The sequence below is a fragment of the Emydura macquarii genome, unplaced genomic scaffold, assembly GCF_026122565.2.
Source record: "Emydura macquarii macquarii isolate MOO-44397 ecotype Brisbane River unplaced genomic scaffold, CSIRO-AGI_Emac_v2 contig_2676, whole genome shotgun sequence".
Lineage (NCBI taxonomy): Eukaryota > Metazoa > Chordata > Testudines > Chelidae > Emydura > Emydura macquarii.
In genome coordinates, this window is record NW_027132813.1 from 20069569 (window position 1) to 20081765 (window position 12197).

Genomic DNA, 12197 nt, shown 5'->3' on the forward strand with positions numbered 1-12197 from the left:
CTTGCCCTCCATGTGCCAGGCCTTTGGTCCTATTTGTAACCTAGGAAGTGGGTGGGCGCAAGTACACCCATTGCTAATGGCCCCTCCCTCAGCCTAAGGGGAGGAGTCACTGGACCCAGGATACAACTAATGTCGGGGGACAAGTAATGAAAAAAGCAGGGAGGAGCATGGGGGTCACAGGGTCAAACAAAGGAAACCGGAACGGGACACCGGGCAGAGAACCCCGGACAGCGCCCAGTGCTCCCGGAAGGTGTCAAGGGAGCCAGCGGACGCTGCCCAGAGGAACTCTGCCCGGATGCGTGAACACATGAGGGAACGAAAGTAGGCCCCACAGTCGCAGAGCGCCACCCCCCCCCCAGCCAACCTCCTCTCCCTGGTCTTGTAGATAGCCAGTTTGGCCAGGGCTAGGAGGAGGTTGACCAGGAGGTCCCGTGACTTTGTGGGGCCACGGATAGGATGTGCATAAAGGAACAGGTGCGGGGAGAAGTGCAGCCAGAACCTCAGCAAGAGGTTCTGGAGGAGCCGGAACAGGGGCTGCAGCCTGGCGCACTCAAGATAGATGTGCGCCAGGGTCTCCCTCACGCCGCAGTAGGGGCAGGTGTCGGGGCGAGGGGTGAACCGCGCCAAGTACACGCCCGTGCTCACGGCTCCGTGAAGGAGCTGCCAACTGATGTCCCCGGTGGGCTGTGGGGTCAGGGTGGAACAGACTGGCCCACCGGGGGCCCTTGCCCTCCACAGGTGGTAACAAGTCCTGCCACTTGGTGTCAGGGCGGGACACGAGGGCGAGGAACTGAAGGGTATGGAGCACGAGCATGTAGAGATGGTCCCTCGGCACGGTTCGAAAAAGAACCGGCTGCAATTTGTGCAGCCAGCTTGGGGCGTGGATAGGCCTTTTGGTGCCAGGGAAGTATGCCGATGCTGCGGCTCTTTGGGTGCAGAGTCCTTCTGAAGCAGCGCCTCCTTCGCTGATGCTGGTGCACTCCTCACTGAGGCTGAGGTGCCTGGCCTGTTCCACCAGGCTCTCCATTGGACGGAAGGCAGATTCCGTAAGTAGGAATTTCAGTCTCTGGCTTCGCTCTTTTTAGGTCCTGGGGCAGAAGCCTCTGTAGATCTTACAACAATCCCGCTGTTGTGACTCTCCCAGGCACATGAGGCAGGAGGAGTGCGGGTCATCCCTGAGCACAGGCTTCTTGCAGGAACCACAAGGCTTGAAGCCAGGCATGCCCCGTCCCCAGGGCAGGGAGGGGAAGAAAAATTAGGGAGACTGCCCGATAAGCAGGAGTACTCTATCCCACAACTATTTCTTAACTATTTTACAGGTACTCAACAAGACAAAGGCAAAGGGGAAGCATTTGCAATGCAAGAGAACACTGTTGTTCCAGCGACCCTCATGGGCAGTAAGAAGGAACTGAAGGGGCGGGGGGGGTCAGCAGAGCCCTATATAGGGTGCCATGAAGGCATGACCCCAGAGGGCTCCACAGCTGACCCTACAGGTACCACTAGGGAAAATCTTTCTGTCAGACTGTGCACGCAGCGCGCATACGCCTACTTGGAATCGACATGAACAAGCATTCAAAGAAGTAAGCAGAGCTATAGATAAATGGTTTTGAAATCTACAGATAGCAGTTTTAATTAAAATATAACCAGGACTTAAGGAAAGTGGGTATATCAGATTAGTTTGCATATACAGGACATTTTATTGCATTCGATCATTTCAACTATTGTTTAAAAGAGAACAAGCAAGCAGCAATGGAAAACAAGGCTCTTCTATCTGCCTCATGGTTCACCTCTCAGTTTATATCAACATGAAACTCTATAGAGTAACAACCTCCTTATGCATCTAGTTATCTTTTAGTATTCAGGGTCACAACAGACCATGACAATACATATTAGAGAAAGCCCACTAGAGGGAGCTCTCAGCAAGGTTATTAAAATATCCAAATTAGATGCTACACTACAGTCAAAAGTTGTAGCAACACCTACTGCACCTTAGCACGTAGAAAGTTCTTTTGAACCCACCTCTGCTTAGGCGAAACTAAAAGTGATTCTGCTGATAAGGGTTTTGCAATAAAATGATGTCCAAGATCATGATAAATAAATAACATACTTTGATCTAAAATTACCTTTGCTTCTTCCACAGCTGGTATGCGCAAAGTTGATAACAAAAGTAGTGAACACAACCACGTCAGCACTGATGTCTGAAACTGAGCCACGGAAAATGAAATGGCTATATGTAGCAAAATCACTGCCAAGCCATTGACTCCTAATAGAAACCAGCAGGCCACCATTCCATATGCCATTAGACACCAGGGTTTGTACTGGAAGAGAAAGATAAAAGGGGGTTTTAACAACTTTTAATTTTATTATTTTAAATTTAGCCTCTCCCCCTAAAAAAAAAAAAAAAAAGACATTTATCTAAACAAACCCATGTTTTTAATAAATGGCAAAAATAAATAGACAGAAAATACCAACCTGAGAATACTACTGATATTACAAAAATAAATATAATTGTACTTTAAAAAATGCCTTATGATCTAAATATCAGGTGTGAACTCCCTGGAACCAGAGGTTTGAATTCTGATAGGATCAACTAATCACTTCTTTTTTAAAGTTAGAGATTTTGAGCTTTATGCAGTTTCTTGTGTCAGGGCCTTGAAGCCTTCTCCACTCTGCATGAACATTAAAGATCATTTGGCACTATTTATATGCCTAGAGAAATGGCCCGAGTGTCCCTGCCCAAATTTCTTCTCTCTCATTGTTTTGTAGTGTGCTGTGTGCAGGTGAGCTGCACAGCTGCCACCTCCTACACAACAAGTTGATTCCTGTATTTAACTTTTGGCCTCCACCATTTGTTACTACTAAAAACACTCAAAGAAGAGAGCTGAACACAGCTCCTTCAGGAGCCAATCAATCAGTGTTGCTGTGCATCGGCCATGGGACAGCTAGAGAAAAACAGGAGATGCTTTCTCCTCCAACAAGGAGTGAGGCCTGCCAGCCCAGCAAACTAGGGAGCCACACTTGGATCTGCCCAAACACCCACCACTGGGCCTAGTATTTTCCTCCCAGAGAAAACCCAATGGAAGGAGCAGGCTTTCCTTGAAACTGCATGTTCTCACAGTTTTGTCCCTTATCCTCCCCTTTAAACAGGAGGATGTGTCCCCTTACGGAATGGGAAGAACATGTGACTAGCAAGCCACACAGATCCCACGGCTAAATGAAGAGAAATCAGTACAGGCACCTGGTCATATTCAAGACCTTCTTCATAAGCCTCACCTTGGTGGGACCGGCACACTAACATCACCCACCTTTTTAAAGTCCCAACGTGGGGGACACAGTCAGCAGGTGATCAAATTTTTGCTATAGTGGCACTCAGGCTGTAGAATTTGCTCCCCTTGGGCTTCTACCTCAGCCCTGTCCTCACTGCTTTAAAATTGAAAATCTCTCTGAAAAGCAGTGTTAATTTTTAATTATATTCAGAGCACTCTTCTCTCCACACACCCTTTACATTGTTCATGACACCAAATATTGTTTGCTTAATTATTCCAATTTGATTGTATTTTAACTTATTTGCGAATCACCATGAGTACTTCAAAGAGCGCACTTTCTAACTACAATTATTACATGCAGTATTGTGCCTTATCTATAGGCTTTTCCATATGCAGATGGCTAGGCAGACATACATAAATGTGTGTGCACGGTAATCTGTTCCATGTGTTTATAATAAATGCAAAATACTGTATTAATGTGCTAGGATTATGAATTTAAATGCGCAGCAGTCAGGAAATATCTCAAACTGGCAGACCAGAAAACCTATAAGAAGACACTTTTACGTTATAGTTAACAAAACCAAATCAGCTTCAAAGGTTCTAAGACACCTTGCACATGCACTCTCACAGTGAATTGTTGAATGGGTTCATATTACAACACACCAGTATAGCAACAATATTTAGACTGTAAACTCTTCAGGGCAAGGTTCAAGTTCATCTATGTTCATACAGTACCTAGTGCAACAGAGCCCCCATCCTGACTGGGGCCTCTGGGTGTTCCATAATATAAATAATAATTATAATAATTTTTTTGTATTATTTGCCTTAATTTTGAAGGAAAAAAGTTTGCATATGTATTGATTGCAATACAAATATATTTTAAAAAACAAGTGTCAGTTTAAAATCCTGAAACATAACATGGAAGTTTTATGGACTTTTCTGTGATCTCCCAAGAGGGTTCCAGGGTTTCTAAGGTTAGGATAGTAATACATAAAGTAAACATCCAGACATTATCCTGGCATATTCAATGTGCGTCAGCAGTTCTTTGAAGCTCTTGAAGCTGCTTGTCTGGATGGTCTGTCTCTCCCTGCCTTTTGAGCAGTGTTTGTGGCTGAAAATGGCATCAACAAGATGCTAAGAAGAAACCACTGAAGTGATTCCAACTGTGAAAATAACTCTCTTGCTGCTTCCTATATAATTTAAGATGACTTGAAATCCAAACAATGCATACAAGCTTATATCATTACTCATTATAATTCTGCATGCAAAAAATGGAGTGTGTTACACTGAGAATCACTTTAACACAATAGTGGCAGAGACCCCTTCACAAAATCATAAAAGTGATGTTCTTCTGAACTCTGAGTATCTGAACTCTGGCTCCTCCATGAGCATTCAACTCAAATATTGATACATAGCTTCCTACTAGCCTCACTGTTTAGTGCAACAGTTAGAATCCCTTTCTCTAGTTTTCCATATTTTAAATAATTTCTTCCTCCAGAGCATCCCAAGAAAGCTGAAGTCCATGTCTCTAGGACAGAACAACACAGTTAAGGAATCACATGACACAGAATTCCAGTGAACTAGTCACACCTAGACATGGGGCTAAAAATTATAAGTAAACAAACGTGACTGTAAATTAGTTACTCAAATATTCCTTGATTATAATTAGGTTCATGGCTTCTTTTCCATTCTACATTAATAGCATCAATGATATTTACACAATCAAGTTAGCAAATACATTCCATCCTAGATATTTACTGGGCTAGATCCTCTCTCGTGGACAAACTGAACAAGGACCTAACAATTGCATATGCTTTCAAAAGTATTCCTTCTAATGGGAACACAAGGCTTTCCAACCCCAAAAATAGAACTGTTTCTTATGTCGTAACTGTTGTTCTTCAAGATATGCTGTTCAAGTCCATTCAGAATTAGGTGTGTGCACACTGCATGTACCGATGTCGGAAATTTTTTCCCTATTGGTATTTGTAGGGCCGGCTCTAGCACCCTCTGCAGTGGCGCACATGTACGCTCGTATATAGGGCGCTGCCGGGCCCCTGGCCCCCCCCCCAGTTCCTTCTTGATGGAACTCCGACAGAGGGAAAGGAGGGTGGTTTGATGGAATGGACACGAGCAACACATCTCGAAGAACAACAGTTATGAGGTAAGTAACCGTTCTTTCTTCTTCTTCGAGTGCTTGCTCATGACCATTCAGAATTAGGTGACTTACAAGCAATGCCTCTGGAGGTGGGCAGGAGTTCAGAGACATGATGACTGGAGCACCACTCTGCCAAGCCATCCCACTTCAGATGAAGCAGATAGTCCAGGATCATCTGAATAGGGGATTTCATTGGCAAGATGTTTTGAGCTTTTACCCAGCAGGTAAAGCGTTTCCATTTGGCTAAATAGGATGTCCTCATAGATGGCTTCCTGCTCTCCAACAGGATTCTCTGAACTTGGGCTGAGCAGTGGCACTCATCCCTGCTCAAACACAAAGTATCCATGCCATCAGGCACAGAGTGGTCAGATTCGGGTGCAGCAGATGACCTTGGTCTTGAGAGAAAAGGTCTGGTCTCAGGGGGAGTGACCAAGGCCTGGCCATCGAGAGTTCTGACAGCATCCCAAACCAAAGTTGCCTGGGCCATGCCGGGGCTATGGATGACTCACGCTCTGTCCCACTTGATCTTCACAAGGACTCGTGGTGAGAGTAAAAGGTCCTGCTCAGACGATCCGTCAGAGTATTTTTCAGACCAGGTAGGTGCACCGCTTCCAGATGGACGTTGTGGCTCATGCAGCACTCCCAGAGATGCAAAGCCTCGCGACAGAGAGCTAAAGATCTGGCTCCCCCTTGCCTGTTGATACAGTATACATGGTAGCTGTGTTGTCTGTCAGAACTCTCACCACTTTGTTGGAGAAGTGCGGTAGGAATGCCTTGCAGGCCAAGCAATTCGCCCTGAGCTCCCTGACGTTGAGGTAGAGAGAAGACTCTTCCCTGGACCAAAGACCCTGAGTCCTTAGGGCACTGAGGTGTGCACCCCAGCCCACATCCGAAGCATCTGATACTAACAACAGGGTCATTCTGGGAGCCATGAAAGGTACCCGTGCCATTACATGCCGAGGTTTCTGCCACCATGACAGGGAGGTAAGTACATGTCAGGGGGATCATGAGTATTCTGTCCAAAGAGTGCCTGGTCGGGAAGTAAACCATGGCAAGCCACAACTGGAGAGGCCAAAGTCGCATCCTGGTGTGCCGGACAACGTACGTACATGCTACCACGTGCCCCAGGAGACTGAGACACACTCTTACCATGGTGAGGGGGTGGGCCATCAGTTGAACTATGAGCCTCGACATTGCTAAGAATCTGTCTTTGGGCAAGAGCGTTCTGGCTTGTGTAGAGTCCAGGACTGCCCCTATGAACTCGATCTTTTGAACTGGTGTAAACATCAATTTTTGCTCGTTTATTAACAGGCCCAGTGACCAGTAGGTGTCCCTCACGATCTCGATGCTGTATTTGACCTGCCCCCATGACTGACCCCGGATCAGCCAGTCGTCCAGGTAAGGAAAAACCTGCACTCCCCTGCACCTGAGGTGGGCCACTATTACCGCCATACATTTGGTGAATACACACGGTGCGGTTGAGAGGCCAAACAGGAGGACCGCAAACTGGTAGTGCTGGGTGCCCACAGTAAATCGCAGGAATCTCCTATGGTCGGGAAGATTGCAATATGAAAATAGGCGTTCTTTAAATAGAGAGTGGCATACCAGTTGCCAGACCCAGGGAGGGAATGATAGCTACCAGGGTAACCATACAGAATTTCAGTTTTCTGAGGAATTTGTTCAAAGCATGCAGGTCTAAGATGAGCCTCAGCCTTCCTTTGGCTTTTGGGATCAGAAAGTAACAGGAGTAAAAGCTCCTTACTTTCAATGCTTGAGGGACCTCTTCCACTGCTTCCACACGCAGCAGGGCCTGCACCTCCTGAACAAGAAGTTACTCATGAGATGGGTCCCTGAAAAGGGAGTGGGAGGGAGGGCGGAAAGGCGGGAGCAAAAGAAACTGGAGGGTATAGCCGAAGGCCACTGTGTTTAGCACCCATCGGTCCATAGTTATGGCCCTCCAAGTGGGGGGGAAAGATGCTAGGTGGGAAGAAAATAATCGGGAATTTGGATCCTGAATGGAGTACAATAGGCCGCTCTTCGGCGCGCCTTCAAAATCTCACTTTCCCTTTGAAGGATGTCGGCTGGGCCCTGATCTCGAGGTTGAGGCTGGTGAATTGCCCTGATTACACTTATAGTTCTTGTGCCTCCTCCCGTAGGGCTCCATCCGTGCCTGACCCCTGAAGTGCTGCCACTGAGAAGACCTGAAGTGCCTCCTGGACAAAGACAGGGTGTAGAGGCCCAACAATCTCAAAGTGGCCCTTGAGCCTTTCACAGCCCATCCAGCCTGAAGTCACTCTGGTCCGCAAAGGGGGCAGAACCATCAAACGGGAGGTCCTGGATGGATCACTGGACCTCCGTCGAAAGACCGGACGATTGCAACCACAATGTTCTCGTCATTGACACCATTGCCCATACCACCGAGTCCGCTGAGTCTGATGCCGTCTGCAGGGAGGCTCTGGCTACTGCCTTCCCCTCGTCCAGGACTGCTTCAAACTCCTGCTTTGAGCACTGCAGGAATGAGCTGACAAACTTTTCCAGCAACTGCCAGATATTTATAATGGTAACAGCCTATTGGTGCCTGTTGGTTGGACACCCTCAGCTGCAGGCTCGCTGTTGAATACACCTTGGGGCCACATAAATCTAATTTTTGGCCCCTTTATTCTTGGGTGTTGAGCTCATTTGTCCCTGCCTGTCACACTCGTTAGCTGTTGCCACAACTAGCAAATCCAGGGATGGGTGCGTGTATAAGTATTCAAACCCCTTGGCGGGCACATAATATTTCTTCTCTGCCCGCTGGGGTCTGCCACAATGCTTTGGTGAGCTTCAGTACCCCATCGTGCACTGAGAGGGCTATTCTGGAGGGTGCCGCAGAAGCCAGGACTCCAAAGAGTACATCTACTGGCTCAGAAACTCTCTCTGTTTTGAGGTCCAAGTTAGTTGCTACCCACTTTAACAAGTCGTGGTGCGCCCTGTAATCATCCGGGGGCTGCGTGAGAGGGGCTCGCCACAGCCTCATCCAGCAAGGAGGATGAAAAGGCAGGAATCTTAGGGGGGCTGGATCATCCTCCTTGATCGGGGCGGTTACCGAGGGGCTGGCCAAAAGAGATTCTTCCCGGTCTGACCCAGTAATTGCCTGCAGTGCTGCAGCCAGGCCCTTAGATGACTGCGGTACCAAGGCACTCACAGACGACCGAGCATATGGCATCGCAGCCTGAAGGAATTCCCACGGGTTCCAATATTGCCAGGGACCTGGCCATGTTCTTGCAGCCAGCCTCCGATCTGCAGCAGCATGGGAAACCCAGTAGGTTTCTTGGGGGTTTGCCCTTTCGGAGGGATGGCCACTTCTTCTCCTGACTCCGAGGAACTAAAAGCTGGTGAACAAGGGGGCGCTGATGCCACGTGCTTCTTTGCACCGCTTCTTAAGTGTTTGGGCTCTGGTGGTGGGGAGTAGTGCCGAGAATCCAAGCGCTGTTCACGTCTTGACCGCGTCTTGTCCTTAGGCTTCTTATAGTGACTTTGCGGTATCAGGGCTCCGGAGATTCCCTGTGGGGGCTCCCAAAGCAGTGCCGGGGGCTTGGGGAGTGACGGCGTTCCAGAGATCAACACCGGTGTTCTTCAGATCGGTACCGATGTTCCAGTGACTGGCACCTGGCGCCCAGTGACCGAAGACTCGACCCCAACCCATGCTGATGTGGTACTGGGGAGCAGTGCCGAGATTTTGGTGACCGCTGTGAAACCGGCGAGGAAGGGAGAGGCTGTGGTGGAACCAGCTCTGGCTTCCCTTTTGACTGGCCTCCAGCCTAGATATCTGAGCTTCTGTGCCCTGCCCTACCCTCCTGCAGTGCAGACAGCACTGGCGGAGCCAACAGGTCCTTCATTGCCTTAAAGGGCTGAGGTGTAGAAGGGACCAGTAAACAGCGTGGGCCTCTGCCTCTCCCAGGAGTTGGCAATGGTACTGGAGTCGGGCTCGATGCCCTTGTGGGAGGAGGTGTTCTCGGGGCTGAATCAGCTATCCCTGAGGTGCCCGAGCTCTTCTTAGCCAACTTCGGCTCCTTCTCAGCATATGCTTCTCTCTTTTTCGGTGCCAGTGATGTCGAACGGTGCCATGCGGGCACCAACACCGGAGAAGCACTTCTAGGCGATGCCACCGTACTGGGTGCCGAGTCTAATTGCGGCTCCGACACCGGTCTGAGTGCCAACTCCATGAGAAGGGCCTTGAGCCTAATGTCCCAGTCCTTCTTGGTTTGAGGGCGAAACCCTTTGCAGACCTTACACTTCTTGTGAAGAATGGCTTCCGCCAGGCACTTCAAACAGCTCTGGTGTGGGTCGCTCAATGGCATAGGCTTCTTGCATGAAGCGCAGGATTTAAAACTTGGGACCGGGGCATGCCCCGACCCTGGGTAAACTACTAATCAACCACTAACTATTAGATAATAAACTCTGAAACAACAACTATGTACACTATATAAAACAAAGAACCACTAGGAATACTGAAGCTTGCAGAAGCAAGAGAGTATTCCAGCACCATCATGAGCAGTAAGAAGGAAGTGAGAGGGAGGGGGGCCGCCAGCACCCTATATAGGAGCGCATATGCGCACCACTGCAGAGGGCGCTAGAGCTGGTCTTACAGATACCACTAGGGGGAAAATTTGTGGAACTGGAGCATGCGGCATGCACATACCTAATTCTGAATGAACATGAGCAAGCACTCAAAGAAGGACCAGGGGATCCATGGCTAAGGCGCCCCACCCCCAAGATCTTCTGTAACACCTTGCTCTGGTTCCCAAAATCCTAGAAGAAAAGTCCCTGCAGAGCACCTGCACAGTTGTATTTATATGCATAAGCACAGTACATCTAGTTACATTAGTTAGGATAAAATTACCAGGACCTTCATTCCTAATGCTTCAGGGCAGAAACCGATCATTAGCTGGAGACAAAACAACATTTCCCCTTTACATTATTACACAATTATTTGTATTGAAGATATTCTTAAATATTTGAGGTGTTCCACTCTTAGAGACAAGATGAATCAGTGGCCTATTCAGCTATGATGATTCCTGTGACGCACATTTTCTTATTTTGATTACTACTATTACAACATTCCCTGCTCTTCACCTCCCATTTTCAAACAACTGATTCACTACATTTCCCTTCTTTTTCTTACATCCACAGTATCAATGCTTCTAACTTCATTTTCAATTTACAAAAGATCACCCAAGTTCTGAGAAAGAGCTAGCAAAAAGAAATGAAAAAGTGATGCAAGGTCACAGACAGTATCATAGCAAGATCTCCGCTGGGACTGCCTAGTGTTCCCATATGGTTCCAATAGAAATTCCATGAACCATAACTGTTGGCAGTCACATCTCCATTCCACCTGAGGCAATCTGTGTAGGGACTCATAGGAGCTATACAAAACCTTTCAACTGAAACTGCTGAAATACCTGGTGTTACACATTCTACACTGCTCCCAAAGCACAAATATTTGGCATCCTATAAAGAAAGGTAGCAATGAAAGAAATTAGGTTTTATTTGTTTGTTTGTTCTGTTTGTTGTTTTAAAAACCAGCCTGTGTAATGAAGTTAACCAATAAAAGAAGAATAGAGTTATTAAATTATTCTTTTCTGAGATACAATATGATTATGATTCAACTTCAGATTCAAAGCTCTATATAATTTCATCTTTGATTAATGCTAAGGAACTGTAAATTAGTCCCCTTCCTTTCTCTGTAAACCAGGAATATGATTTATTAAAGGACACCCCACTTTTAAATACTAGATTGCTGAAATTAATATAGGCAGAGTTGGTAACACCACCTATTAAGGTTACCTGACATTTCCCATTATTTGACCCTGTTTTCAGTTACTTATATTTTTGCCAAATGTTAACTTCTTGGGCTGAAATTTTCCTTGCTGGATGTCAGCCTCAGGTTGAATTTTTGGGGAAATTTCAGCCAAAATAGTTCAGCCATTTTCAAGAAAAAGGAATGATTGAGTGATGGAAGGTTGAATTAATCTCATGGCAGGGACACTGAGGAAGGGAAATTGAGCTGAGCTGAACTGATAATGAGGGAGTTGAAACTGACTGTGGCAGGAAGAGAGGGGGGATTTATTTTCATGGCAGCATAAGGTGATAATATGCAGAGATAATATGGGTGGTGATGGCATAGACGAGAACAGGTAGAGCTGGTAGATGGACTGATTTGATACAGAGGATAGAAGTGACTGGAAAAGATGTTAATAATTTATGATGGAAGGAATAAAACACTTCCCAAAATGAAATCATATGCCCGAGCATTTCTTACTTCCTTATTTATCATGTCCTTTATACAATTATGTGAGGGGGGGAGGGATGTGAACAAATTCATTATATTCGCTCCAACCTTTGGCAGTCCTTAAGTCATTTCTTGCACTGCCACTGAAAATTGATAGGACAAACACAACCACTGATAAGCTTTATACAGCCATTATTTCCCCCTTAAATCAACCTACCTTTTCCCCTCATTTGTAGATTTTCCCTCCAAAATTACAATGATTCCGAATAGATAATATTCAGTCCTGCACAACTGTCTATTTAATGCCTGAAATCTCATTACCCTATTGGACTAGGAACAAGAGTTTCAAGCAACTTTCTAATGGTTCTTACTTCCAGCGATGAAAGGTCCCAGATATTAGACATTAAAATTGCTACATTTTTATATATAGTTTAGTCACTTTATTGCTTTACAATCCTTCTTGCCCTCCGAGTTCTGAAAATTTGAGTTTTTAGAACTAAGGCAG

The 12197-nt window shown here is 46.6% G+C and overlaps 1 protein-coding gene across 2 annotated transcripts in view; it reads right to left on the minus strand.

Moving 5' to 3' along the window:
* HHAT (hedgehog acyltransferase) overlaps positions 1-12197 on the minus strand; it is a 324596-nt gene that overhangs the window by 280083 nt on the left and 32316 nt on the right. For both annotated transcript variants that reach the window (XM_067565411.1, XM_067565410.1), the window contains exon 5: positions 2124-2318. In XM_067565411.1, coding sequence (XP_067421512.1) covers positions 2124-2318 — 195 coding nt within the window. The remainder of the gene's footprint in view (positions 1-2123; positions 2319-12197) is intronic.